This window comes from Megalops cyprinoides, chromosome 1, assembly GCF_013368585.1.
Source record: "Megalops cyprinoides isolate fMegCyp1 chromosome 1, fMegCyp1.pri, whole genome shotgun sequence".
NCBI classification, from domain to species: Eukaryota; Metazoa; Chordata; class Actinopteri; order Elopiformes; family Megalopidae; genus Megalops; species Megalops cyprinoides.
In genome coordinates, this window is record NC_050583.1 from 73,320,465 (window position 1) to 73,348,344 (window position 27,880).

A 27,880-nucleotide genomic window follows, 5' to 3' on the forward strand; every position below is an offset into this window, starting at 1 on the left:
AGCTGGTAATGGTAAGATAAACAATATTGAATTTTACAGACCAAGATTCTTAGTACTGTCAATCCCCCTTTTGTGAAGTCCACCGAAGAGTTTTTTTTTTCAGACTTGGGGTTTGAAAAATATTTGTTTTATGGAGATATGATCAGGAAGAAATCTATTGCCAATACATGCATTTTATGATAATATTATAGGCATCAGTTGGCTACTGTAACACAATAGCAATGTCTGGCTTTAAAGTGTAGACCGTCACTAGTTTTCATTAAAGATTGCGGGCTTAGGCATCCATCCTAATCAAAACATGTTCACAGTAAAATACAGTTTATGTCACTGATATAATTTTTTTTCTTTATTTTGGTGTGTGAGGGCTGGAGCCAATTTTCGCGTTTGCGATTCAGAATACATAATCCTACGGTAAACGCCAGCTTGTCGAAGCTTTCGAGCTTTTTGGTAGCTCTGACTTTCCGTTGGTGAATTACTACATTGAAGTAGAGGACCACGTTACGTTCCTTTTCACGTCCGTGCAGTAGACGGTAACATCTTTCCAACTCTGGGAAAGCTCATCTGATGAAAATGCCAGTACAGATCACAATGAACAATGAAGAAATCGAAATGGAAGACAGTCTGGACACGACGGAGAAAAATTCACTGAAAGTGAGTCAAGTGGTCATTTGATTTCCAAGTCTATTATGCGGTGCGCACTGACGCACTCAATTCAGAGAAAACAACATGGACGCTGCGCACATGCTCCTGACTGGTGGCCGTCTAGCTAGGCTACAGATGTAAGGTAGATAGACTAGCTATCGTGTGTGATGTTATACTTTTTAAAACAGTAGTTGGTTTATTTGTTAATTTGCCAAGAATATAGTTAGCTAACAATAAAACGTTTCTTAGGTATATGTCCCTTAATTTAGTGTGTACAACGAGTTATTAAGTAGCTGTTTAAGATGTTATTGTCAGTTTAGAGGACTGACGATCGAATAGCTAACGCAGTTAGGTGGTTAGCTGGTTACCTAAAGGGATATCACTAGTTATCTGACTAAGGCACTGAAGATTAAATAACTTTACCACCGAAGTTTACATGTGGATCCCATGAAGTACCAAATTATTAACACGTGGTTGAGTGTATGTCCGGTAGCCAAGAATTTTTCATAGTTATAATGAAGGAACTAAGTGGTAAACATTTTGACCTTATGAGAATATGAAATTTACTTTATGGTTTACTTCTCTTTACGCAGCACAGTAGCCTCTGCTTTTGTGAAAACAGGGTTTGGCAACCCTGGTCATTTTTATTAATTTATTTTTATTTTACCAAGTCCCATTGAGATCAAAAATCTCTTTTACAAGAGAGACCTGGCCATGATAGCAGCCGTACAGACTCACAACGTATTAAAAATACAATATATACAACATAAAGTACAACATATACAAAAATCTACGACAAAAAACAGCTATTTAAACTGAGTGGCCTCTTAAGAAAAACAACGACATGTCTCATTCACCACATTCTTTATGATCGACTTAAATTTATCAATGGATATAAATGTATCCAATTTAAAATCTTTCTGTAGATTATTCCATGTCCAAGGTGAATGGTAAGAAAGTGCAGTTTTCCCCAGATCTGTCAAAACCTGGGGTACATTAAAAAGCAACCACCTGGAAGAGCGTAACTGGTAACTACCCGAGCTGGGGCAGAGAAGGGTTCAGAGGTAAGCTGGAAGTTTACCCAGTATCGCTTTATAGATAAAAATAAACCAGTGCTGTTGTCTGCAAGTGGTTACTGATGTCCAGCCCACCAAATCATAAAGAATGCAATGGTGAGTGAGAGACTTTGCACTTGTAATAAAACGTATCGATGCATGGTACGCTGAATCAAGGCTCCGTAAAATGGAGGAGGCTGCATGCATATACAATATATTACCGTAATCAATCGCAGGCAGAAAAGTAGCTTCCACAAGTTTTTTCTTAGCATTAAAAGTAAAACAGGATTTATTTCTAAAATAAAAGCCAATGTTCACTTTGAGCTTCCTAACTAGATTAGCGATATGTACATTAAATAACAGCTTGTTGTCTATCCATATACCTAAATACTTGTAAGAGGGCACCCTTTCAGTGCATTTACCATCGGACGTGAAAATGCTAAAAATATCAAGCAACTGTAAACAACCTTTTGAGAGTACCATGAACTTTGTTTTCTGAGCATTTAAAACCAATTTTAAACTAAGCAGAGCAGTCTGTAATGACTGTAATGCAGTCTAAAGCTCTTGTGCCGCCTGTGCTATGGAGGGAGCATGTGTGTAAATGACAGTGTCATTAGCATAGAGGTGTATTTTTGCTTGAATGTCCTTACCCAAGTCATTTATAAAAATAGAAAACAAAATAGGTCCCAGAATGGAACCCCGGGGAACACCTTTGGTGATCTCAAGAAAAACAGATTTGTAGCCCTCTGCATAGACACACTGGGTTCGATCTACAAAATAATTTCTAAACCATTTAACAGCCTTGGGACCAAAACCAACACTCTTAAGTTTGTTCAGCAGCGATTCATGATCCACTAAATCAAACGCCTTAGATAAATCCACAAATAAGACAGCACAATGCTGTTTTCTGTTCAGGGCACCAATGAGATAATTTGTCACAAACATAGCAGCAGTAATTGTACTGTAACCAGTTCTAAAACCAGATTGAAAATCACTTAAAATGTTATTATCACGTAAAAATTGTTTTAACTGCAAGTTTACCTGGGATTCAAGGATCTTAGCCAAGACTGAGAGTCTGGAGATTGGACGGTAGTTGTTTAACTCTGAGGGTTCTCCACCTTTAAGTAAGGGGAGAACAAAGGCAGCTTTCCAACTTTTACGTATGGGATTGGACAGAAGACTCAAATTAAAGATATGAGTAATAGGCTCAGCAATAATATCTGCCGCCATAGCAATAATATCTGTCGTCATGGACGTGCTCCACCTGTTTATGGTTCTCTCTCCACTCGAACAGAGGATGCAGTTGGGTCTGGTATTATGCCAAATGAATGTATGTGGTTAAGTCTGAATGGTGAACTATTCACTTTAATTCGCTTTAATGATGTACTTGTAGTTCAGTATTCAGCCGCTAGAACAACTGAAGACTTGTACTGCATTATTGCTTTACTTCGCCTTCAGTCCTTCACTCCATCTTAAAGTATCGGTATTCAATCTCATTTTTCACTGTGAAATGTGACAGAGTTAACAGTTAACTTATGAAGTAAAAATGTTCTGTTTCTTACTAGAAGACCCTTTTTCCAAAGACAGAGCTGTCATTATAGATGTATGTCAATATATGAATGAATATATGACTTGTTCATTTGAAACATGGCCTTTGTGCATGCTAAAGCATTTTTGTGGTAGACTGCAAATTACTGGTAGCTAGTAAACTAGTAAACAGAATGAACACAAGTGGTGTAAACCAACTTGATGCAAATTATCCACCTAACTAGCAGTGTGAAGGCTTTGTCCTTTACAGAACCAGTAATGCAGTGCTTTATAGCAGTGAGGTAATCTGTAAAAACAGAAATCCAAACAAATCTGAACATCACTTTGGTTTGACTTGCCTATTGAATTAGATGCTGAGAAAGTATTTGCCTACATTCTTCTGTTCATGACGGCTTGTCATTGCCATATTCATGAAAGGTAATAGGAAACGTCTTAGGATCTGTGGCATTAGTGATGATGTCATGCTATCATTCTGAAACTGTAACATTTGTCCTGCTCATGCTCTGCAGAAACATAAAAAAGGAAAGACCAAGGATGGAAAGAAGATAAATAAGAAGAAACTGGTTCAAGATGAGTGCGAACCACCTACTCCCAAAAAGAAAAGGAAAGAGGATGCAGCTAAAGGTGGCTTGAAGAAGAAGTCCAAAGATATCAGCTGCAAGTTGAGTAATGGAACATTTGTCATGACAACCCCATCTCATTCTGGTGAAGAGGCAAACGGTGACTGTGACCACGAAAATACAACCAAGGTAATTTGTGTATTGGAAAATGTAGTACTTGACTTGAATTTTCTGACTTCAGAATCCAGTTCCTTGTTTTGTCAGACTGGTGTGGTAATCTTTTGTGCATAAAAAATTATTCCCTGCCATATGAAAATAATTAATTGAAACAGGACTTTTTTTCAGCTGCATGGTAGCTAGTCCATACTACTACTTTCTAATATATTCTAAAGGTAATGTTAGCTGATGCGTGTAGTGGCTTATTCTTAATATTGGGTTTGCATTCGCATGTTCGCGCGCCCTCAACAGTCATAGTTTGCACAATGGTCTACTGCGCCCCATGGTGGCGTGGTGGTGAAGTGCAGCCATACTGTCATTCACGAGAGAATATGGTGTGTAGTTCTTTTGGAAAACATGTTTCTTTTAGCCTATTTACTCGTTAATGTAAATAATACTCATTACATTGAAAAATCTTCCAGCACAGTCTTCCAAACTTCACTGTATATCCGTACTCTCCTGTTGAAATGCCACTCAGAAAAAGGTGAAAGCTCAAGCTGTCGTCATTGGACCATTGACTGTACCTGCCAATCAGGAGGCTGAGACCAATGGGCTTTCTGGAAGGGCCCCTTCAGCCAATTTGGGTGATGAGTTCACTTCTGACAGTGACAAAGAAACTGTAAGTTCGTAAATAACATTACCACTCTTTTTCATTAGTATACATTTCATGAAGTTACCACCTAAAGCTGTGGTCTACATTCTGTCATCATTAAAGCATGGGGTCATGTACTCTGTGAGGATAGCACCAGACTGAGGGTGCACATATGATGGGTTTGGAATTTTGGAAGAACTATAATGTTAAAGATGCAGGAGAAACTTTATTTGCATGTGAAAGTACATTTCATACCACGTAAGTATGACATTTAAAGTATGCATATTGAGGTTGTTTGGGGCAAGGTGTTTGGTAGTGGTAATTTAGATAGTAAGGAGTACATTTTACAGTTTGGCAAATTGTTCGCAAGGTTGGGTGTGTACTTTATAGGGGCAATTCCATGGTAACAGAGTTATGTTGAGTTTTTAACTTTCGTAAGTATGCCAAATAAAAACCATTGTAGAGTTTCGGAGAGCATACAGCTCTATGCGCAAGGATTACCTTTAACAATTCCCACTCAGTTTTACAAAAATTCTACTTAAAGAGCTGTGCAAATGCAAATTTTAGCATGACTGTAACAGCATGACTGTAACATCTCTGCTGGTTTTTCATGTAACCACATTTTATGAGAATTCTATTAAATATCATGTCCAAATTAAGATTCAGTGATGTGAATCTACTGAAAGAATGCAGTGTCAGCTCTGATATGATACGCTGAGTTTGGGAAAAAATGTGTTTTGCTTGTTAAACTGTAGTTGGTGCAGATTAACATCAGGTAATGGGATAATGGTAAGAGAATGATGGCATGGGTCCCTGATCTGTAGCATACAGAAGTATATAATTAAGCATTTTAATGTCATTTTGTTGTGGATGATGTAGCCTGAATAAATACACAAAAGTATAAGTATGTCATATATGCTCTCATCAAGGTAATGATTTCTTTTTCTTCTTCTGTATGGAAATAAAAATTGACAGGGTAATTTGTAAAGCCCACAGGGCATGAATCTGCCTTGGCAACTCTTCATTTAGACTTTTTTTAATGGATTTGTTTTATATCTGTAACCTGAATTCCAATGCTGTCAAAACGGTTAACACAGCTCTCTAATCTCTTGGTAATTGTTGCTGAACTAATAGGACATTTTTAGTGCTTTCACGCAAATTACAAAAACTAAACACAATTTTACCAAGTACAAACAAAACTCTACATTTTAACTTCATTTCATCTGATGTCACTTTAAAGTCATATGCTCAATTTCCATTGTAATGATGTCAGATTGGTTACCAATTTGGTCAGCTCAGAAAATGCTAATTGATAAATTTTTTCATCCCCAATCAGCACACCATTATGTATAAAACAATTGTTTACTCCAAAAAAACGTTTTGTGGTTGTCTTTTTGAAGAAAATGGTGATTTTTAGGTATGAATGGTCAGTATCTTTATTCCTTGTCTATTCAATGTCACACATGACAGATTATGTAAATCGACAAACTTGCATAAAGCAACATGTAGCAAAATGGTAAAAATGGTTGTGCTTAAAGAAATACCTAAAATTTCAACTGACACACCCAAAAACAGCACACACACACACTTCAGTGAATGAGATTGGTGAACATTCTTAATGAGTGTGTTTTGCCATTATTATTCCTGTGCAGCTATAGGCGAATATATGATCTCCTCCATGACATGTATTCATAATTTTGATGCAGGTATTTGATTTTTATAAAAGCATTATCAGAAATATCAACAGTACTTAATTTTGCAATGTAATATGACTAGTTTGTGAAGTGGAAATTGTTTAGATGACTGTTAACTGTTAAGAGAATATGGGTCTTAGTTTGCAGCAATGTGCCAAATCATTGAGCAAAAACTGTAATATGATAAAAGATGTGGTTCTCACTGTCTGTCTTTGTTGTGGCAAAAATCATCTACTCTTTTAGCACAAAAAAATAAAACCATGTTTAGTTAAAAAATAACTATTTCATGTTTACTCTCCATCTCATCCTGCGGGTTAGCCTCCGTAGAATAAGAATGCTCTTTATTGTCTGCAGCCTGTGTTGGAAGGACCCTAAGAACACCACACCATATTTTTTCTTTAATGTTCTTTAATGTAAGTTGTAAGTTTCCTCTGCTGACCCCAGCTGAAGGGAGGACAGTAGTTTGTGGCTTTAGTGGTTTTGGTTTGTGACTCCTGTGATTTTCCATTGTTGCATTAATTCCATTGCTGATTGTTTTTGGTAATTCTGTTACCAATTTGATAATATTAGTTGGCAGGGGTCTTTACCTGAAAATTATTGTGTTTTGATGCATTTCTGAAACCTTTTAAGACTTCTGATTGATGTTTTATAAGACCCCTTTCCATATGTTTGACCAGAATGTCGCATGTGTCGGTTAGCAAGCCAGCAATTTGTACACATCTGCAACATTGTCTTGACTTTATTATGGGAGTTCCAAAATTATTAGACGTTGAAAATGTGAAAACTTTAACCTCAAACATTAGCCAGCTAGTACTTAGTTCCCAGGTTTTGGATTTGTCTTGAACTCAAGACTCATTATTTGAATTCTGATATGGGTTATTCTGTGGGGAAAGGGAACACAAAATATCCATGATGTTTTAGATTTTCCTGAAATTTTGTGCTTAGGTTCTTTGGAGGAGGGATTTTTTTACACATTTGACTAGGGGTGCAGCAAATAATCAATGTAGTTAACTAAAATCGATGACCAAATTAATGCCAACTAATTTAATTGTAGATTATTTGGTGACGTCATTGCGTTTGTTTTTCGCGCTGACGCGGAATGCTCAAACATGTAGCCTAAGCTACGTTGCTTTACTGGAGTGAACAATAGAGATGGCAACAGATTCATGACCAAAAACCTCAAAAGTGTGGCACCATTTCACTCTTAACCCTTTCGCACATAACTTATTTTTATGCTATGTAGCACGTGTTACCATGGTTCGTTATGTTTTCATTAGCATTATTAAGCTTCTCATAGTTTTCAGTTAGCATTTGCTATATTTTAATGTTAATTCACTGTTTCCTCAAAGCTAAAATTAAATAGAATTTTTCCAATCTAGTTTTCTAATCACACCGGTTTTAGCATACACGCTAAACAGCTAATCACAACGTTGTGACCATACGTGCAAAAGAGTTAACTCTGCCAAGAAGGTTGTGAACATTTGCAAACCTGACCTTGCCTGGCATAGGAGCACATCAGTTATGCTCGAGCATCTGAAGAGGTGGCACGTTGGCTCTGGATGAAAGAGTGATCTTGTTAAGTTAGTTAGCTAGTTAGCATAGCCAGTGTTAATGTTAAAAGCCATGTTACTTCACGTTATGAGCTGTAACGTTTTCTATTTTGAAATACATTTTCTCTTGATCAATAAATTATTAATGACGTTGAACAAATAATAACCTATTATTCACAACGATCCTGTTCACATTCCAAATGTGCCCTAACTTTACAATGTTAAACCAGAGCCTGTCTGCTATTTAGAAATTCTCTGCTTAAACGTTGCATCGTTGTCATGGCAACGTTTATGGCTGGAGATAGTGCTGTTGCCGAGTGCACAAGTTTAGAAAACACTGGAGAATTAGATACTTTCTAAATCGCGAAAGATTTCTACAACTCGTGTCTATGTGCGCATGCCCAATGTGGGTTGCATTCAAATTAATTCGAACGAGTTAGGGGTTTGTTAGATGGCTTTCTTCAAAGGAAGCAGACTTGTACTCCCCAGCAAGCAGCTGCCTTCACTGAATTAGTCCTAGTAACCATGAATTAAAAGATGTATTTTTGAATGAAGTTCTCATCTTTATTGTCTTTATTGGTAATTAGCATATGCATAAAACAACCTCAAGCTAAATTTAAAAGCCGATAGATAAATAAGAGCCATTGAGTAATTGTGCGATTCATAATCCGAATAGTCGATTGTTCGTTTTAATAATCAATAGATTATTCGACTATCAAAATAGTCATTAGTCGCAGCCCTACATTTGACTTCCATATCTAAAAAACATTAAAGTTGGCATTGCAAGTTCATAACATTTTGGTCCTACCTCTAACTTGATATATGCATACCACAGGCACAATCTTGATATCATGTCAGACATGGTGTGCTCATAGAAATGGGGAAAGTATTGACTTGAATGAAAGATGTAAATCTGCATAATTTTCATGTTTTTAATAGTAATATAGTTTATTATTACAAAAAGACATCCTGGATTTAATTCAATGTTATGTTGTTGCATGGACTATATTGTACAGATGCAGGAAGTTTCAGAGTGGGATCTAGGAGAGCTTTTGAGTTATCATACATTGTATGCAACATAATATACCGAACTTCATTGTTCTCACCAATTAGGGCTTCACGTGGCAAAGTAGCTTGATTATTTTCATGAGTCTGTTTGACCAAAATGTTTGCATATAACTCAAGGGACACTAGATACAGAGGTCATTCTAATAATAATCATTTTCCGTCCTTCTGTAATACTTTGGCAAAGTGGGAGTTTTCAGTGGGATTCATTCTATTTTGTCTAATTATGAACTTGGCCTTTTTGTGTGAAGGAAGAAACTCTTGAACAAAAAGAGGGGGCTTTCTCTAACTTCCGAATTTCTAAAGAAACCGTCAAACTCCTTCAAGGTAGATCCTTTTCTTTTACTCATGAAAATATGTTTTAAGGATTTGACTGTAATCCATTTTTGTGTTTCTGTCTCATTTGGATTCTTTTTATTGTGACTTGAATTTCCTCTGCTTCTAGCCCGAGGGGTTACATACCTCTTTGATATCCAAGTGAAAACCTTCAACTCCGTTTATGATGGAAAAGATGTCGTGGGTCAGGCAAGGACTGGCACAGGGAAAACCTTTTCATTTGCAATCCCCCTTGTTGAGAAGCTACACTCAGCCACAGAGGAGAGGAGGAGAGGCAGAGCTCCCAAGGTGAGTGCTTTACTCTACCAAAATAAACTGATACAGAAGTGTTGTCAGAGTATTGATTTTTTTTTCTTCATTCCTCCTCAGTACACACATCTTACAGTTGTTAAATGTGAATTTGCAACTATGTTAGGAGACACTTCAGACTGAAAACAATAAAGGACATGATCTGAATATTCTGTTACAGGCAAAATGATTATTTTATGGTCAGGTTTTGTTATGATATATCATAAATAGTGATAACAATAACTATTATTATAAGGGTCATAAATATAACTAGATTAAAATGACTTTATTCAGTAAGCACCTGTAAGTTTTGGGCATTCTTTTTGTGAAGCTCTCTTCATTCCATTGGTCTGTTTTCCTACAGGTCTTAGTCCTTGCACCAACCAGAGAGCTAGCCATTCAAGTCTCCAAGGATTTCAAAGACATCACCAAAAGGCTATCGGTGGCCTGTTTCTATGGAGGCAGCTCCTACAACCCCCAGGGTGAGTTCACTGTTGTATAGGTTACAGAACATTATTTGTCTGAAATAAGCCTGTGGCACTGATGAATTGATAAAGACCACCAGCAAACTCTAGTTTTACATGAAAATACAGATTGACAAGATGGACAATTAAGTTAAGACCGGTACAAGTAGGTATCTAACCATTTAATCATCTTATGAGTTGTGTTGTCAAAGAGTAATTTATGAAATATGCAGCTGATACAACTCCTAGGTGTTTGGGTTTTTGAACTGTTTATCCTTTTTATTTTTTCCATTAGAAATTGCTTTTTGAGGGTTGAAAACCAGTTTGAGTCAGGGAACATGGAAGTCATTGAGAGGAGGCAGTTATTTTTTTGGTATAATAATCATCATTACCACATGCTAAATGTAAATGTGAATGCAAAACATGTAATTTAGGACAGATTTACAGCTGAAATTTTGGGAATGGCTCCTTTATTTCTGAAAGAGGGTTTGCACCCACCACTCTAGCAGTGTAATGTATTTTCTTTCCTGATGTCTTTTATTTTAATGTAATGTTTAATTGTTGAAGTATATTCAATGCACTAATACATGTGTTAATAATTCATTTACCTTTTGACTAAATCCTCTTCAGAATTTTGCTTCACGGGTAGCAATGCGAACTAGGTGCTAGTTCTGGGATGGTGCTAGCACCGGGTCAGAGTTGTTGGGTCACTAATTTCTCACATCAATGTTACGAATGTTTCTCACATCAATGTTACGAACGTTGAACAAAACATTGATGTGAGAAATTAGTAGCTATGCTTGCTTGGGTAGTGTTAGCTAATGAACAGCTAGCTAGCCATCAGTGTTACGTTTGTAACATTAATATGAGAAATTAGTAGCTCACTAAACAGCTAAGAAATGCATAGCTGGCTGGCAACAAGGTAAAACATTTGAAAATGTTGTTCTTCATTTTAGGCAGACTAGACATTACACTAGCTCTGGGTTTTTTTTTTTTTTTTTAAATGGCAGTCACAAAGTTTTAGTTGGTCTTGTTGGTCACGATAATCCTGCCCCCAGCCCCTGACGTAAGCGGTTCTTGGTTCTAGACCAGCAAAGTGTTGATGCCGCTCTCAAACCAGTTTTCCTGGCCGAGAGCCGGTTCTTTGGCTGTCAAAACGCGAAGAACTGGTTCGAGATTAGGCACCAGCTCCAAACCGGCCCTCGACCTGCCTCGGTGGAAAAGGGGCATGTGTCAGCCCAGTAGTAGAAACCAACAGAATTAGAACTAGTGGAAACTTTGGCCTATTAGCTTCACAAAAACTTCTCATTTCCTTCCAGACAATGTGTGCATTGGGTCCTTATTGTCAGGCCCGGATTAAAACCTTTTAGTACCCCTGTGTGTGGCCAGTCAACAGTGCTTCAACCCCCAGGAAAAAAAATACAGTATACCTTGAGGAATTAACTTAATTCACCCCTTAATTTGTAACGTTTAAGTTATTTTATTTAAATTTATTTTTTGGATCTGACAGGGAAGTTGTCCTTATATTCAATTCTTCAGTGAAGAACCATGTTATTCAACATTTATTGCATTTTGGAAAGAAACTCTTCAAATATTCCATTAACTTTTGCTAATTTATCTACACTATATGGACAAAAGTATTTGGACGCCTGACCATTACATTGTAATGACATTGTACATACCAGTGCTTTGTTGTCAGATTTACTGTTTTACTCTCATTTAAAGTAATGATTGTAATAATTGGCCCAGTTTGCGTGCACCCCCCCCCCCCCCCCGTGCCACCTTAATGGGTGGTGCCCCTGTGTGCTTCTAAAGGTCAGCCAGTGGCAGATGGGTCTTGGCTTATTGTGTTCATCACAAAAAGTATTAATTGGTACCACTAGGTGTCTGTTTTGTTCTTATGATAAATCTTCTACTTACCTGTTTTTTTTTTTTTTTTTTTAATTATGCATTTGTTTTTGAAGTGGACAGCATTCGCAATGGCATAGATATCCTTGTGGGCACACCAGGGCGCATAAAAGACCATCTCCAGAACAACAAACTGAACCTGTCTCAGCTGAAGCATGTGGTCCTGGATGAAGTTGACCAGATGTTAGACATGGGATTTGCTGAACAGGTTGAGGAGATTCTAGCATCTGCATACAAAAAAGGTAAAGGGGATTAGGTGTGTGTGTGTGTCAGATGGCTGGCATAAATCTGATGTGTAATTTGAAATGTGTTTGGAGATTTAGAGGGGAAATTTTGGCAAACGGGGATAGTGTATGACTTTTCTGTATTAAGTGATAACAGACCCAGGTTTGTTAGGTGTGTTTCTTACACAAAGCTTAGTTTCATTTATTTAAGATCACCTGTATTGATAAGAACCCTGTACATTCCAGATTAAATTTGTGCTGACCAGTTTGAGATCTTTAAAGCGGCACAACTGAATAATGAGACTTTCTCCTTCTGAAGGTGTTGTTTGTTTATTGATTGATTGATTGCGACCATGCTGTTATTTCAGATTCAGACAGCAATCCTCAGACCCTGCTCTTCTCTGCCACTTGTCCCCACTGGGTGTATGAAGTGGCCAAGAAATACATGCGGCCTCAGTATGAGCATGTCGACCTTATTGGCAAGAAGACCAAAAAGACTGCCACCACAGTAGAAGTAAGTCATTAGATACATTAGGTCCATCTGTTTAAATGCAGTTGTGATTAAAACTAGAACTAGAATATCCATCAGACAGTTTTTCGCAATGTACAGTGTTAAGCACACTTCCTTTATAGAAGGACTTTCTTCAAGAAAGTACATGAATGTGTGACATAACGTAGGTGGTATGCAGAGTACTCTGAATGCCGAAGGCCGTCTGATGTTATTGAAATGAGAGCAACTGATATGCTCCAGTCTGTGAATATTCATAATGGGTCATATTTATGTTTAACTGTGTTTGGACATGTCAGTTTGTCAAGTAACTGTGGCTACCTTTTGCCACTTTCCTTGAAATCACCTCTGTTTGCATTCTTCATTGATACTTCAAGGAATAAGATCTTTGCATGTTTGGCATTTAGCCCCTCACCCTGCTGTAAGATGCTAACACCTGTTATTGTATTACTTGCTGTTTATTTTACATGTAGTATCATGATGTGTTTTGGATTTTGTGAATTAGCGACTGTGATGTGTGGTAGTGTGTGTACTTGGCTTTCCTTTGTTTCTAGCCTGTCTAGTCAGGTTGCTCAAGTTAACTTGTAGGAGGGCTTGAATAGTGTTGTGCTTACATCCGCTGGTCTGAGAGTGTTGTTAGCCCGGTCTGACACTGCTCATTCAACTTGAATAGATACACTTCTGTTCTTTTGTGCTGGAAGTCACTCTGGATAAGAGTTTCTGCTAAATGAATGTAAGGCAGTGTAATTTTATATAACGAACAGCTAACAAACACCAAGTAAAGAAATGGATGCACTGAAAGGCTGTGTTCTGTCTCCAGGCCTAAAAAAGCAACATGCTCTGTGAAGGGTTAGTTGGTACACTGGTGCTACAGCTACAGTTCTGCACAATGGTACAGTGATCAAGAAATTTTAATCAATAAAACTGTGTCTTACTGGTCATGCTGAAAGGTAAAAAAGTAATAAAACAAATTAAAATGTCAATTCATAATATGTGTGATATCTAGGTCATCAGACATCTGGTTCTCTGTTCATGACAGTACACATAATGTTTTTTTTTTTTTTTTCTTAAAATTTCATCAGCATACTCATAAAAATATATGTACACAATCAAATATAGAAGCTCTATAAATTGATATTGTGAGTTTTTCCATTCTTGTCTTCATGAGCTTTTCCATGTTTACCAAAATGACACTTGCGCGACAGCTGTGGTAGAGAGAGGGAATTACTAGGTGAACAGGAGGGGTGTTTTGAATCGGATTTGGTCAGAACTTCAGGGAATTGTTTGTCATGACTGACATGAGATTTTAATAATCACACTTAGTCAGGACCTGGTTTTATAGCACACACTCCCCATCACTGCAGAGGGACTTTAAAGCTTGAAACTCACTTTCCTTCATCCATCTGGCAGGAAGAAGATTTAGGCTGTAATGGTAACTGGTAATTCATTGGAAATCACTGTAAAACCATCCCCTCTGTGTTCTCAAAGCCATACTGTAGCAGAGGTTGAAAATGAATCAATGGTCTAAACTGCTTAATGGCTCAACCCAACCATTCAAGGTACTGTGTATCTTCTAGTGAAGCTAAAGAGTACATTCACAGGTTGGATATTGTGATTTCTGCACATTGTTATGGGCAGAAAACACAGGCAGGTGATAAGTGTTTGCACACGTCAAGATGGTGAGGAAAATGTAAAGAATTTCCGTGGAACATGTGCATGATGAGGGTGTGTTTGTTGTATTTAACACATTCATCTTCTTCCCCTGGTCTGCAGCACTTGGCTATCTCATGTCACTGGTCCCAGAGGGCAGCAGTCATCGGAGACGTGGTCCAGGTGTACAGTGGCAGCCATGGTCGAACCATTGTGTTTTGTGAGACCAAGAAGGAGGCCACAGAGTTGTCAATGAATGCCTCTATAAAACAGGTGCCAACCATGGCGTTCAGTGCTCCTCAGTGTATACACTTTTTTTAGACATGCACAATTGTATAACATACGTTCACCAAGGTTAAAAGTGAGGTTAAAAGCTGAGAACTAGGCTTAAGACAGTTCGATCTATGGTTGTACATAATTGCCAGCAGTTCACAAGAACACGGCATTAAAACAGCGGTGCACTTAGTTTGTTTCACAAAAATGTACAACTGACATTTGGTCATGACCACAAATAGCTGGCCCACCAATGCATATTTACACAATGATATCACTCTTATAGTTAACTAGCTAACTTCACTGCAGTTAATGGTATAGCTGACTTCACTATGCGATAGTAGTTTTCCAGCTGAACAAAAAAAGGCAAGGTGAGCAATTCTTGTCTGCACAAAGGCTTTGGTTATGCTCGGTAGATCTTTACTAGGTCTAGGTTACTAGATCTTTTAGGTTAATATGCATTTTTTCTGGTTTCCTAGGTTCATTTCTGAAATGGTTAAACATAGGCAGAGAATTAAATAGGCGGGCTAAAATAGAATTAAATAGGCGGGCTCTGACATTACCAGTCCCCCCATTAGACGTTGTCCGAATGGACGTTAAGCGGCGCATGACTGTACAAGCCTTTGGCCTTTTCTTTAGTGATTTTAACAATTTGCTTCCAGTGACTCTGCATTTGTAAATATGTGTTCCCTTTAGAGCTTTTTAAACGTCTCTCCAAATATGGAAAGCTGCTATAGTATTTCATATCTCATTTCTATAGAATCGTTAGCTTGTGAATCGGAATCAAATTGGATCGGGGCATCTCTGCCAATACCCAGCCCTAATCTTTACATATGTTCAGCTATGATCAGGCTAGCCAGTTTTTAGTAATGGATTATTTTATTGAATACCAAGGCTAAGTACAAATGGTTCCAGGTGGGTGCCAAACTAAACTAAATGCCATTATCATTATTTTTTTATCCTTTGTTTCTTTTTATTCCCCATAGAAGCGTGTCAGTATGAATCATTCAATAAACTTTTTTTTTTGTTTTCAATTTAAATTTTGTTTGACTTTAACAAAGCGCTAGGAGGGTGCTCCATATTGGTTCCATATTGGCTATTGAGCTCAATAGGTACACCATTCCAGCATCTAACTTAATATGTCAGGTAGCTAGCTATTGACATACTTTGAATGGTTTGAAATTTTCAGTGTCAGCCCAAGGTTGAAGAAGAATCAAGAAAATGATGAAAAGAAAAAGAAATGATGGTCATGCTCTTTAGACACCACCACTGTAGTGACTTATTTGCATTCTCTCGTTGTTTGTCTTGCACAGAGTGCCCAGTCTTTGCATGGAGACATTCCTCAGAAGCAGAGGGAAATGACACTGAAAGGATTCCGGAATGGGTCATTTGAAGTCTTGGTAGCCACAAACGTAGCGGCTCGAGGGTTGGACATTCCAGAAGTTGACTTGGTCATACAGTGCTCTCCACCAAAGGTAAAAAAAGAGGGAAAATAAGGATTGAATGAACTTGCACATAGTTCTTTGATAACTTGAACAGAAAGTCAGTCATAGGGGAAAGCTGTCACATATCAACAAGTACAATACATATCAACTACAAATCACTGTATCCAGTATTCTAAAATAAACTGCAAACCATTAACATTTGATGTTAAAACTGTGGTTGATATTTTTAGAAAAATCTATTTAAGTTCTCAGACATGACATTTAGCCCTCAGTGGCCTAAAAGTAAAAGTATGTACTGATTTTTTGTTGAATGTTTTGCTTTTAAGTTAACTTATACTACACTTTAGATTTTACTTCATTGAAAATGAAGATGTGTATGTATCATGATGAAGATAATTGTCATGACGAACACAATTGCCATTCTGGTCTATGACACATTTCTCCATGTTACCTTTTGCCTTTATACTTGCTCTAAATTGTATGAGCTCTGCATTTGTCATTAATTAATGCAATTCCATTTGTTGTATAATAATTTTATATGAATCCCTTCCATTACAGATGTGCCAAGCAAGATATTCATCCTTTAATAACACAGTTAATACATTTGATTATGTAGTATGGTGTATTATGATAGGAAAATCCAGACTGTCATCTTTAACCATATTGAGTACAATGGTTAATATGTTTGCAAAATATCTGAAAGAAGACCAAGAGGACATTAAATTAATATGGCATGAAAATGTACCAATGGTTCAGCAGTTTTTTCACGTTATTTGAAAAAAAGAGTTGACAATGCAGGTGGAATGTAAAATGTACATGTGCAGTAAAAGGGGGTGGCTGAGGTCTGAATGGATAAAAACACAGGTATTAAATCTTCACTTGGTGCATAATGCTTGTTAATGCAGCCTATCCCTCCACTGTTTTGCCTGTTTGTATTAGTCCACAACCACAGTGCATACAATGTTTCTTGCACATAGCTGGTTATGTCAGTTCAGGTAATAAAGACGTTAAATTAAAGCTTAATTTACGTTAAATTGGAGCTTAATGGAATATAGTAGGAGATAGACCACTCAAGGGAAAACAGACCAGAGGAGCAGCAGGAAAGAACTAGCAAGCCAGCATGCTGAACAACATTCTGCCAAGTCCCTCTCCGTCTTTAAGTAACATCTGAAGACACAGCTCTTCCGCTGTCGTCTGAGTACCTGAAACACTACCCCCTAAAGGAACTTCTCATGTCTCAAACTGTCTCCTACTAAACTATAAAATTATTTAAAAAAATGTAATCTAATGGTTCATGCACTCATTGGCTTTACCTGCTAGTTTGTACCTTACCTGGCCAACCATTGAAACCTGGTCACAGAGTGCTTCTAATGTTGTGGACTCCATATGGTTTTTTGCTTGTGTTGTATTGTACCTCACTTGTAAGTCGCTTTGGATGAAAGCGTCTGCCAAATGAATAAATGTAAATGCATGGGCTAAAGATCTCCGACCTCATGCCGGAAATCTGGCATGCAGAGATTTTAGATCAGGCAAAGAATTATTACTAGCATATACGAGCTCTGATGTTACCAGACCAGAATGCAATTTTATTAAAAACAACCACTGACGTGGTGTTTGTCCGGATGAGTTTTAACCAATAGAATAGAATAGAATCATGGTATCCTGTTTAGGTGACGTACTGGCACGAGAGCACTGTTCTTATCCATTCCGCAACTAGTTTCAACTTTGTGTGAGGCGGTGCCAGGAAGTATTTGTGGGGACTGTATCGGTTGATTACTGCACAATAGGATAGCATGCATGAAATAGATGGAGCATGGAAGCGAAACTTGTGAAGGTTGGCACAGACACAAGCATAATAGAACGGGGATTGAAAAATAAATGGCGATAGGCTTGGTTAGATGAAAATGGTAATGACGGACAAACGTTCGGCGTATGTTGTCACAAATTAAATGAGCCCGGGAGCTGCTTTGCACCTTGTGCAATCATAAAGTCAGCATTTATAGCGGAACATGCGAAACAACATTTCAGGCTCAGAAAAATTTGTTTTAAGCCCTGTGTAAATGTAAATGTAACAAGATTGCTGGTCATGCAGTCCAACCCCTAAAGCTTTTATTTTTCTCTGCTTTCATCTCTTCTAGGAATGAGATACATGGTGAGAAATAGGGTAGATGTGCAAATAATTTAGTCAGCTTTGATTGCTGTGAAATACACAATATTGAGTACAGGAACTAATAATTACCCGTGAGTATCAGCTTTCAGACCAACAGTCTAAAGTCATATGAAGTAATGGCAAATGAGATAAATTGATGCCCAAATTATTTCAACATCTAAAACATCCATGTATCAGTATTGATAAATTTCTTTTAATTCCCGGTGTGTTGTACACCTTGACTTTCTGCTTTGATAATGGTGTTATTGGTAAGTTTTGTTTCAATGGTGACTGTTGTTTTGTTTGCAGGATGTAGAGTCTTATATCCACAGATCAGGGCGAACAGGCAGGGCAGGCAGGACTGGAGTCTGCATCTGTTTCTACCAACGGAAGGAGGAGGAACAGCTCCGATATGTGGAGAACAAAGCCGTGAGTCCCATTTCCCACATGCAACCTACCTGCCATTATTACTGCCATCTCCTGATTCAACACTATCATTGTTATGCCTGCAGTTGAGGTTATGATATATTGTAGCAAAATTTGAAAGTTTTTTTTTTTTTTTTTTTTAAGTTGTCTGACTCTGGTCACGATTGACAACATAATTCCGTAGCTGTAATGCGTTTAAATGTGTGCAAACTAAGGAAGAATTGATTTGTATTTTTGTATACAATATATTTTTTTCTTTTATTTTTCCAGGGAATAACCTTTAAGCGGGTTGGTGTCCCATCTGCCAATGAGATCATCAAATCCTCCAGTAAAGATGCAGTCAAGTATGTAATTTGGAATACATTTGCAATTTATCCCCACACATTTGTGGCTATTACACTTGGGATGATCATGGAATAATGAGAAGTCATGTTTCATTTTACATCTGTCATGGATACCCTTATTTAGTTCAGCTTTTCTTGAAGAGTAAAAACTATAAACCACAGTCCTCTTGGAGTTCGTTTTAGGGAACCCCATTTACAGTTCAGTCGTGGATTTTTGTTGTACTTTTTTTTGGTCCATGCATTTACAGTCCACAACAATCTGCTCTCCACAAAAATCCAGACTAGAAGTTTAAGTATGGCTACAGAAACATAATCTGAGTCTCTCTGAACAGACTGTGGTAGATAAAGTTGTCATTGCAGGTATCTGATTGCCAGACTTAATATTGTTCATTTGACCAAACCCAGGTATTTGGATTCCGTGCCCACAGCTGCCATTGAGTACTTCCGTGAAGCTGCACAGCAGCTGATTGAGCAGCGTGGGGCAGTGGAGGCCCTGGCAGCTGCCCTGGCACACATTTCGGGTGCTACTGCCATTGAACAGCGCTCTCTCCTCAACTCTGATGCAGTAAGTTTGAAGAGTTTTAGTAGTGGTTAGGTTTGGGAGCTATAGATTGGAAAATATTCATTCTGAATCCAGGGTAGGGGGCTGTTATATGACTCAGGGGGAAAATATTTGATCTATGTTGTTCCTGGAAAAAACAGAGTGTAAATTGGTTTGTAAATAGACATGAAATTGAAAATATTTTATCTTGCCATAGAGAGTGGATGATACCGTAGTATTTGGTAACACTTTTGCTCAGTAAGCGTTGGTATGGAAGAAGGGAGTGAGTCATCTCTGGTGTAGACAGGGGTTCTAAAAAGATACATACATGCGATTTTAACTCCTTTATTCAGTTGACAGACTGTATTCTGTACCCCTCTCCCAGGGCTATACGACCATGCTGTTGAAGTGCTCACAGGAGATGCACAGCATCACTTATGCTTGGAAGAGTCTAAAGGAGCAGCTGGGGGAGGACATTGATAACAAGATCCAGAGGATGACTTTCCTCAAGGGCAAGACAGTATGTATCTCTTTGACCTTTAATGCAAGGGCTTACTTTTATTTTGTATTATTTCAAAACACGGTGCTCTTAAAGAAGTTATTATTGCTCTGACAAATCTAAATTTTAACTTTAATTCATGGAGTCATAAAAAAGCTGTGTATTTATGGGAAAATGTTGAGAACTACACAACTTTGGAGAAAACAAGCCATGGTTGATCAGAGGATCATAGAGAGGACAAGTCAATAGAAAAGAAGCTGTCATTTGCAGATAGTGTACATTTATTAATACAGGTCAGCAAAGATATAGTTTCTTTGATCCTCTTAGTTCTTTACTTGTAGCTTGGTGTCTGCATGCATAGGTACCTGCATAGAATGCAAGTTTCACTCTTTTTTCATGTTTGTTTTTCAAGGGAGTTTGTTTTGATGTTCCTGCAGCAAAAGTGAAGGACATCCAGGTACGGAAAGATATCTTTGTATTGTATGCTTATAATTGTAATGGGAGCCATGCATGTAAATTGTAAGAGAAATGCAAATATAGTGTGTTCCTAACCAAAAGACCATATTTAAAATAGACAAAAAAAACTTCATGCAGTTTTGTGTTGCGATGATTCTTTGACTTTGTGGTATGGTGTATATTTGTAGTCATTTCCATTCAAAGTAAAAACCTTGAGTCATTTTGGTAAATGAGTGATTTAATGTTTTTGTGTACACTAGTGGTGTACCAATGCATTTTTTTACCCATCTGCCCGATAAAAGTTTATATCTGCTGTTGGCTCATAGTATTTTTGTTTTCAGTGGTATATTATATATAGTGTATATAAAAGCATATATTTACCAAGGGGGTAAATTCAGCTCAGATGTAGCTTTGATAGAAAATGTGATAACATTAGCTACTGAATATTTACTTTCCCACTTCAGACCAAAATAGCCAATGTCCATGATAGGAAAGTTTCTCACATTGTCAGAAGGCAGCAGCCCTCCTATAGAGAAAAGGGTTAAAGTAACTTGAATACATGCAGCCCCCATTTCATGATGATTTTTTGTTATTTCTTGACCGTGAAAGTAATGCATATTTGAAATTAATTTCCAAGAGAGAAAATGACCTTGGATTGACTCAGATTTCAATAAAAATACCTAAAATTGGTCTGGCATCTGGAGTACCTTGCAGCCCCTTAAGGGTGTTGCCCTCAAGCCCAGTGGGGATCGTGGCAGCTGTAAAACTCCTGACTCTTTTTCACTTATGGTGTGTTTTTGGCAAATACTAAATTCCTTACAATCCAGTTTAAAATAACAAGTATGCTTAACCACATGAGGCTACATCACCTGCTTATCTTATCTCCTTCAAAAATACCTGTGTACAGAATTAGTCATTTATAGTCATTTGTTGCCCTGGATGGACAGCCATGTTGACTATCATTAAATTTCCTGACAAGTTATACTGACTATCCTTTTTATACAATGTGTGTTCTGTGAAATTCATAAATGGTAGGATCGCAAATGTGGGAAGAGCAGGATTCTGGGTCACATCACTCTATACTCTCATGTACCTTGTTTAAAAGGAAAAATCATCCCCCACAACTTGTATCTGTATCAGCCTTTAAATTGTGTCCGCTCACTGTAAAATCCTGCTGTCACCTCTTCACAGGATGTGTGGCAGGATGGACGGCGCTGGCAGCTATCAGTTGCCACAGAGCTTCCAGAGCTGGAGGAGAGCAAGCGCGTCGGGGTTGATCGGGGTCCTGCCAGATTTGGCGGACGCCGTGGTGGAGGACGAGGAGGAGGCAGAGGTGACCGGTTCCACAACAGCAACAACAGAAGAAGGGGAGGAGGAGGTGGCCAGAAACGTACTTTCAGTCAGGCATTTGATTATTAAATCTGTTCTCTGGACTCTTATTACTTGTTTTACATTCCTGCTTCTTGGGGGTGATGCTGGTTAACACACAGGTCAGGGGAACCATGACTTTTTTCCTCTACAGGTAGCACTCTGCTAACAATGTTACACCTAAACCTGTATGAAATGATTTCTTTGCAATAATGCATTTATATGGAATCATATATAAAGCTCATTCACAGGAATGGGATGGATTTCATTAAAGGTGTTCTTTGAAAGACTATATCTCTATTTGTATTTTTATGTCTTTATACTGATTGTGTAAATTAGCTTACCATTTTAAAGTTAGATGAAATGAAGGCATGAATGACTTTTTCTGTATCACAGGGTCCATACGGTCATGAAAAACCTGGAAAAATCATGGAATTTGAAAAAAGCAATTTCCAGGCCTGGAGAAGTTTTGGAAAAATAAATAAACCCGGAAAGTTTTGGAAAAGTCATGGAAATTTACTTCACAAATACGTGTATAATAGAGTATATGTGGTTCGGTTAAGATCGACTGAGAAAAATCTGTATTGGTTAACCCTTTCGAATGTAACTTATTTTATGCTATGTAGCACGAGTTACGTTATATGGTTAGTTATGTTTTCATTAGTGTTTTAAGCTTCTCATAGTTGTCACTGCCGCATTTGCTGTATTTTTTTTAATGCTAAATAGTTGTTTCCCCAAAGCCAAAATTAGCTAGAATTTTTCCAATCTCGTGTTCTAATCGCACCAGTGTTAGCGTATGCGCTAAACAGCTGATCACACCGGTGTGACTGCACACGCAAAAGGGTTAAACAATACTTTAATGTTAGGGCAGATCAGTTATGTCACTTGACGTTATGTTGTTCTCTGCGTGGGGTAACATCAGACTCCGACCTGAGTGTGTGTATTGTTTTTGGGGGATTCAAACAGGGCATGTTATCTTCTCTTAATGCTCAATTAGGTTAATGGTAAATAGGAGGCATAGTTGGTTTAAAATCTTCTTAGTTACAAAATCTTGTATTTCTCTCTGACACTGCTGTCTTTTGAAGTTAATGCCAGTGTTACTGGACACTTTTATTTACTTACTTATTTTTCAAACATCGTTGCCTCCCAGTCATTTATGCTAATTGGGGCTACAGAATGGAGTTCTCAGGGTTTGACACATTTTATTCTGTAAACATCTTACTGGTGTGTCAGCATTACTTAAATGTTTATTTTGTATCAAGCCACATAGCTTGTCATTAATTTTAGTTCAAATATATTGTGGTAAATTTTGACATGGATGTTTATTCTTATTTTTCATGTACACAGACGTTTCAGAGGATGTATGGTCATGAAAATTTGCCTCAAAGGCATGGTAAAGTCGTGGAAATTTATTGGCAAAAATGTGTATGAACCCTGGTAACAGTAAATGACAGGAAAGACCTAACTCTTAGATGAAAAAACTATGAATGGACTAGCTTTTTCATGTTGCTGTAATTTTACATGTATATCAAAGATAACCTGAAGCTTCCTAGAGGCAGGCTACATGTTGGGGATAAGGAAGCCAGATTGTTATTTTATTTTTTGTTGTGTTTGAGTGCACATACAATATACAAGTGGTGCTGGAAATGTTGGTATAGGATATTTGGCAAAATATAATATGTGATAAATCCATAAAGTAAGCAGCTAGTAATACAAGTAGCAGGTGTTAGTGGGTTGGGACTAAGGTGGAACCAAGATGTAGTTCTGAGAGGTGGGTCTTCAGTCTGCGTGGGAAGATGGCCAGTGATTCTGCTGTCCTGACCCCTGTGGGAAGAGAACCCCATTGGGAAGGGACAGTCGATTGCCCCATGGTTGCAGAGAGTAGTGACCTGGCCAGTATGTACTGTTCACTGTCCTGTAGTCCAGTGTGACCTCCCTTTCTTGGTCTCACCTGCTGCCCCAGGTAATGCATGGGAGACGAGGTAGATGGAACATTCAGTGTTTATTCTGCACAATGGGGCATACAACCACACCGGGAGTCAACATAAATGATTAAATGGTGTCCAGTTCTCTGGCATTAGCTACAGCAGATATCAGATTCCCTGCTGCAGGGTACCCACACACATCGTGATGGCACAGTACATGTGTTACCGCCAACATGCCCCCTGCATAAATGATCATGTCCTCTTTTTTTTTCTTACGATGAAAACGACAACCAACATAACATGGATCCTATACCACAGGTCCCAGGCCAGAGGAGATGCCATTTGTACGTCAAATACTGACATAACTTTGTTCATACCATACATTTCAAAACAAATGTCACATCTCAAAGCTCTTGCACTTTGAGATTATGTTCTGACAATTCTCAATCTCAACACATGGTCTTTAACAGTGGTCCAATTCCTCACTCCCTTGACCTTACACCTCACAAATAAGCCTATTTGGGGAGCCCAGTGGGGATCTTGGCAGCTGTCAGGATTTCCTCCAAATGAGAGTTACCTCCCATGTCATTAGGTGAGTCATTAACTGGAAGAGTTTCACTTTTGCTTGGGACAGGTTCTCCAGCTTCGTATGTCTGCAAAAGCCAGTTCATGGTCCGGACATTAGTGTCTTCCACATTGTCCATAATCACTGAGCCATGAGCACTCTCACAGACTGCACTACTAAAATCTGTGTCAGACGGGGCTGGAGTACCACCCACATAATCCAAATTAAGGAAATCAAATGGAAGGAGAAAGTGTTGCTGCACAACTTAATTTCTTCCTGTCTGTCTCATATTCTGTACACATAGTCATGGTCTCACTGACAATGCGGTTGAGTCCCGTTGCTCGCAATGTTCTTCTTGCCTCTTTCATCTCGATCAGCTAGCAGCACCCAATCACCCACAGCTACAGCTAAAGGCAAACCCTTGACTTTATGGTTGTAAAGCCTGGCGTGGCGTGCCTGTTCTCTACAACTATGTCTCTGAGCAATCTGGGCAGCCTCACTCAGGTCTTGGTTCAGGTGAGTGACAAAGTGATGATGACTACCACAGTCATTCCGCCAGGACATGCTGGAAGATGATGTTATTTAGTAGACGTGGGACTTGCCCAAACATTAAATAAAAAGGAACAAAGCCAGTGGTCTCATGTACTGTGTAATTGTAGCTGAAAGTCAACATCACACCATTTGTGGCCACCTGGACTTCGACTGTGGAGGGAGAGCCCTTGTTATATTCCCAAGAGTCCTATTGAAACATTCAGCAATACAGTCCTGCCATCACCAAGAGATCCAGAATAAGCCTGCTTTCAAAGTTGGACCCCTGGTCAGAGTGGATTCTTTTGGGGAACCCATAGACACAGAGAAAGTCATTCCACAAGTGATGAGCCACCTTCTTGGCAGGCTGGTTCCAACAGGGGAAAGCATGATGGGCCAATGACAACGAGGACATTATCAGTTTTTCTATCACCCAATTCTGTGGACCAGAAATCAATACACACCAATTCTGTAGGAGGGAAAGTTCAAATGTTTTCAAGGGGTGCATGGGCCTCTGGTTCAAGTGTCTTTCCTACAATACATCTTTGGCAGCATTTCACAAAATTCATAGCCCTGGTGACCAGCTGCGTAATGGACACCATAAAGAAATTTCTGTTTGAGAGACTCAGGTATGATGAACTGAAGAGTTTTTATCCAGCTACCAGTTTCTTCTCACTAAAAAAGGATTCCATTGCAGACTTTCTACTTCTTCCAGTGTTTCAAGCATCTTGTACTGTACCTTTTACAACTCCATTGACTTCATCCAGCAGCATGATATAAGGTTCTTTCACCAGGCGATGGCTTATGCATGACCAGCAGCTGTTTTTTGCCCCAGGACCATACTCAAAGGGTTGTTGTCAGATCATGCAGTGAAATGTCTCCCCTTTAGCCAGTAAGTGACACTGTTGGCTAGATCGTGCTTCAAAGTGATAAAAGCTTCCTCACACTCAGAACTCCAGTTGTCTGGTGATAGTTGCAGGGGTTACAGAAGATTTTTTCCTAAGTCTCCTCTCCCTTTGAGCTTTGCCCAGAAAAGACCTTATCTTCCTCTCAGACACCATCACTCTCCATCAGATCAGCCTTCTTGACATCAGTCAAGCTTTACAGACATCAGCTTTAACTTTTTCAGGGTCTGTCTTCACCACAGCCTCACAAATGATATGTCCAAGAGACTTAATTCCTCAGAAAAGTAACTAACTAAATAACTAAATATTAAACAAATTAAACTATTGTACAGTATGACCAATTTTTAAGCTTAGTTGCCACTGACCTGGGTTAGGTTTATATATGGCATACTAATGCAACTCAGTATGATAGCTTGAGTTACACCTAAAGGTGCTTCACTCAATGTTTCAAATGGTGCTGACCCCAGGACATCATATAAGGAACTTTGTTTGCAAATAAATGATCAAGTTGAAACATCTGTGTTTTCTCACTAACACATGATGGGTGAAGAAATACTGAGGTTTTTGCTTTCATCATTTCGATTTTGGGGAGACCACAAAAAATACAATAAATTATTCTGATTATATGCAGGTTCATTGTACAACATGGAAGGAAAGATTTGTTTTCCACAATATACTAGCAATGGTTGCTGAGCAAGTCAGTGTCTCATAACTAAGAGTCAGCAATGAAAAATATACTGGTAATGTTATTTTACAGGACAAACATGCATACTTCTGCTTGGGCAACCTGCTGTACTATTCTATCAACACAAAAATAATCACCAAAATCTGAGTAACCAATGGTTACTCACATGGTAGCCTAAATGCCTGTTCTCAGTGAGCAAATAGAAAAAAGGTCCACCATTTAAATGATTGATATCAAAATAAAGCCTGAACAATCTTGGTCATATGGTAATGTCACACAAACTGAGCACTTTTCCAGAGCAAACCTATGCAATGTTTCCTCAGTTCTTTTATGCAATTTGTTTTGTCCTATTTTTTATCTTACCACCTGAAATTAAGGAGGCCTTTCAAACCTTATTTCAGTGTGCCAGCTGATTTATGAAGAATAAGTATACCTAGCACATGTAAATAAGCTAGCCAAAAACTGCATCTTCAGAATGTGAGTGATTAGCCATTTATGTGCAATGAAGCCATTTTATTGTGGCGCTATGACTTGTTTTGGTAGGCTATTCTATGTTATATAAAACAATACTAGGGTAACAGTGGGTAACTGTGGGTAAGTGAAGCATAGTGGCATTATTGTTTGTCAATAAGGATGTCCAGTCAAAATGCCTTTGTAGTATAAATTTGGAAAAGTTTTAAAAGTAAAGTTGTGTGTATAATACACCCACATCAATCACAACCTTCATGCTTTAATTACATAAAAATTCATGTCTACTGAATTTAAGTTTTGTCAAAAGATTGGAACCTTGGAACTTTACAGGCAAAAAGCTTTAAAATGCCCCTAACATACAAAGTTAGCCTTTGGTGTCCACCAAACTTTAAAAAACACATTAAGGTGAGTGAAAATAAAGGCATTTTATTATTCTGAGGTTTAGTGTCAAAAGAAGTCACGGCCACTGGCAGCAACTCCAGGGACAGGAGCAAGAATGAAAAACAGTGAGTGGACACAAGACCATTGAGTGTTTTCCTGACTGTGGGCTTTCCTTTGATTCACTACTGTCCCCTTCTTAAGTCTAATGTGTTGTTTTAATTGTGTATTCATAAGAACAGTCCCAGTCATTTAAATTTACAGACTAAAGGGTAAAAATAAATCCTTTAGCTGAGGGACATGGCCTGGTGCTGGTGTGGATCATAGACTCTCTGGTGGACTAAGTGGTAGAAACGTCATCAACACGCCCACTCGCTCACTGTGAATTCACCGGAACATGACCTGCTTTATTCACACATGGACTCAATCCAACATTAGACGGCCTTTGTACTAGGGAGCTGGCAGAGTGAAGTCCATCTCATGTCCAGTCCGACTGATTCAGACATTTGCGTTCTCACAGCTCCTCCGGGTAATGGCTAGATAACTTCCAGCTTTCAGTGCATGTCTGAAAGGGGCTATGATGGACTGAGGACACATCTCTTCAGACTCTATCTGGACTGAC

The 27,880-nt window shown here is 38.3% G+C and overlaps 1 protein-coding gene across 1 annotated transcript; it reads left to right on the forward strand.

Moving 5' to 3' along the window:
• The first annotated feature begins 485 nt into the window (after positions 1 to 485).
• Positions 486 to 22,080, forward strand: ddx21 (DEAD (Asp-Glu-Ala-Asp) box helicase 21). The gene is made up of 16 exons (XM_036522928.1): positions 486 to 651; positions 3,755 to 3,994; positions 4,500 to 4,640; positions 9,174 to 9,249; positions 9,368 to 9,546; positions 9,911 to 10,028; positions 11,975 to 12,160; positions 12,511 to 12,656; positions 14,424 to 14,573; positions 15,887 to 16,048; positions 18,477 to 18,596; positions 18,864 to 18,937; positions 19,343 to 19,502; positions 19,864 to 19,998; positions 20,390 to 20,434; positions 21,625 to 22,080. The coding sequence occupies exons 1-16, from the start codon at positions 565 to 567 to the stop codon at positions 21,850 to 21,852; spliced, it is 2,247 nt and encodes a 748-aa protein (XP_036378821.1). The 5' UTR covers positions 486 to 564; the 3' UTR covers positions 21,853 to 22,080.
• The last annotated feature ends 5,800 nt before the right edge of the window (positions 22,081 to 27,880 follow it).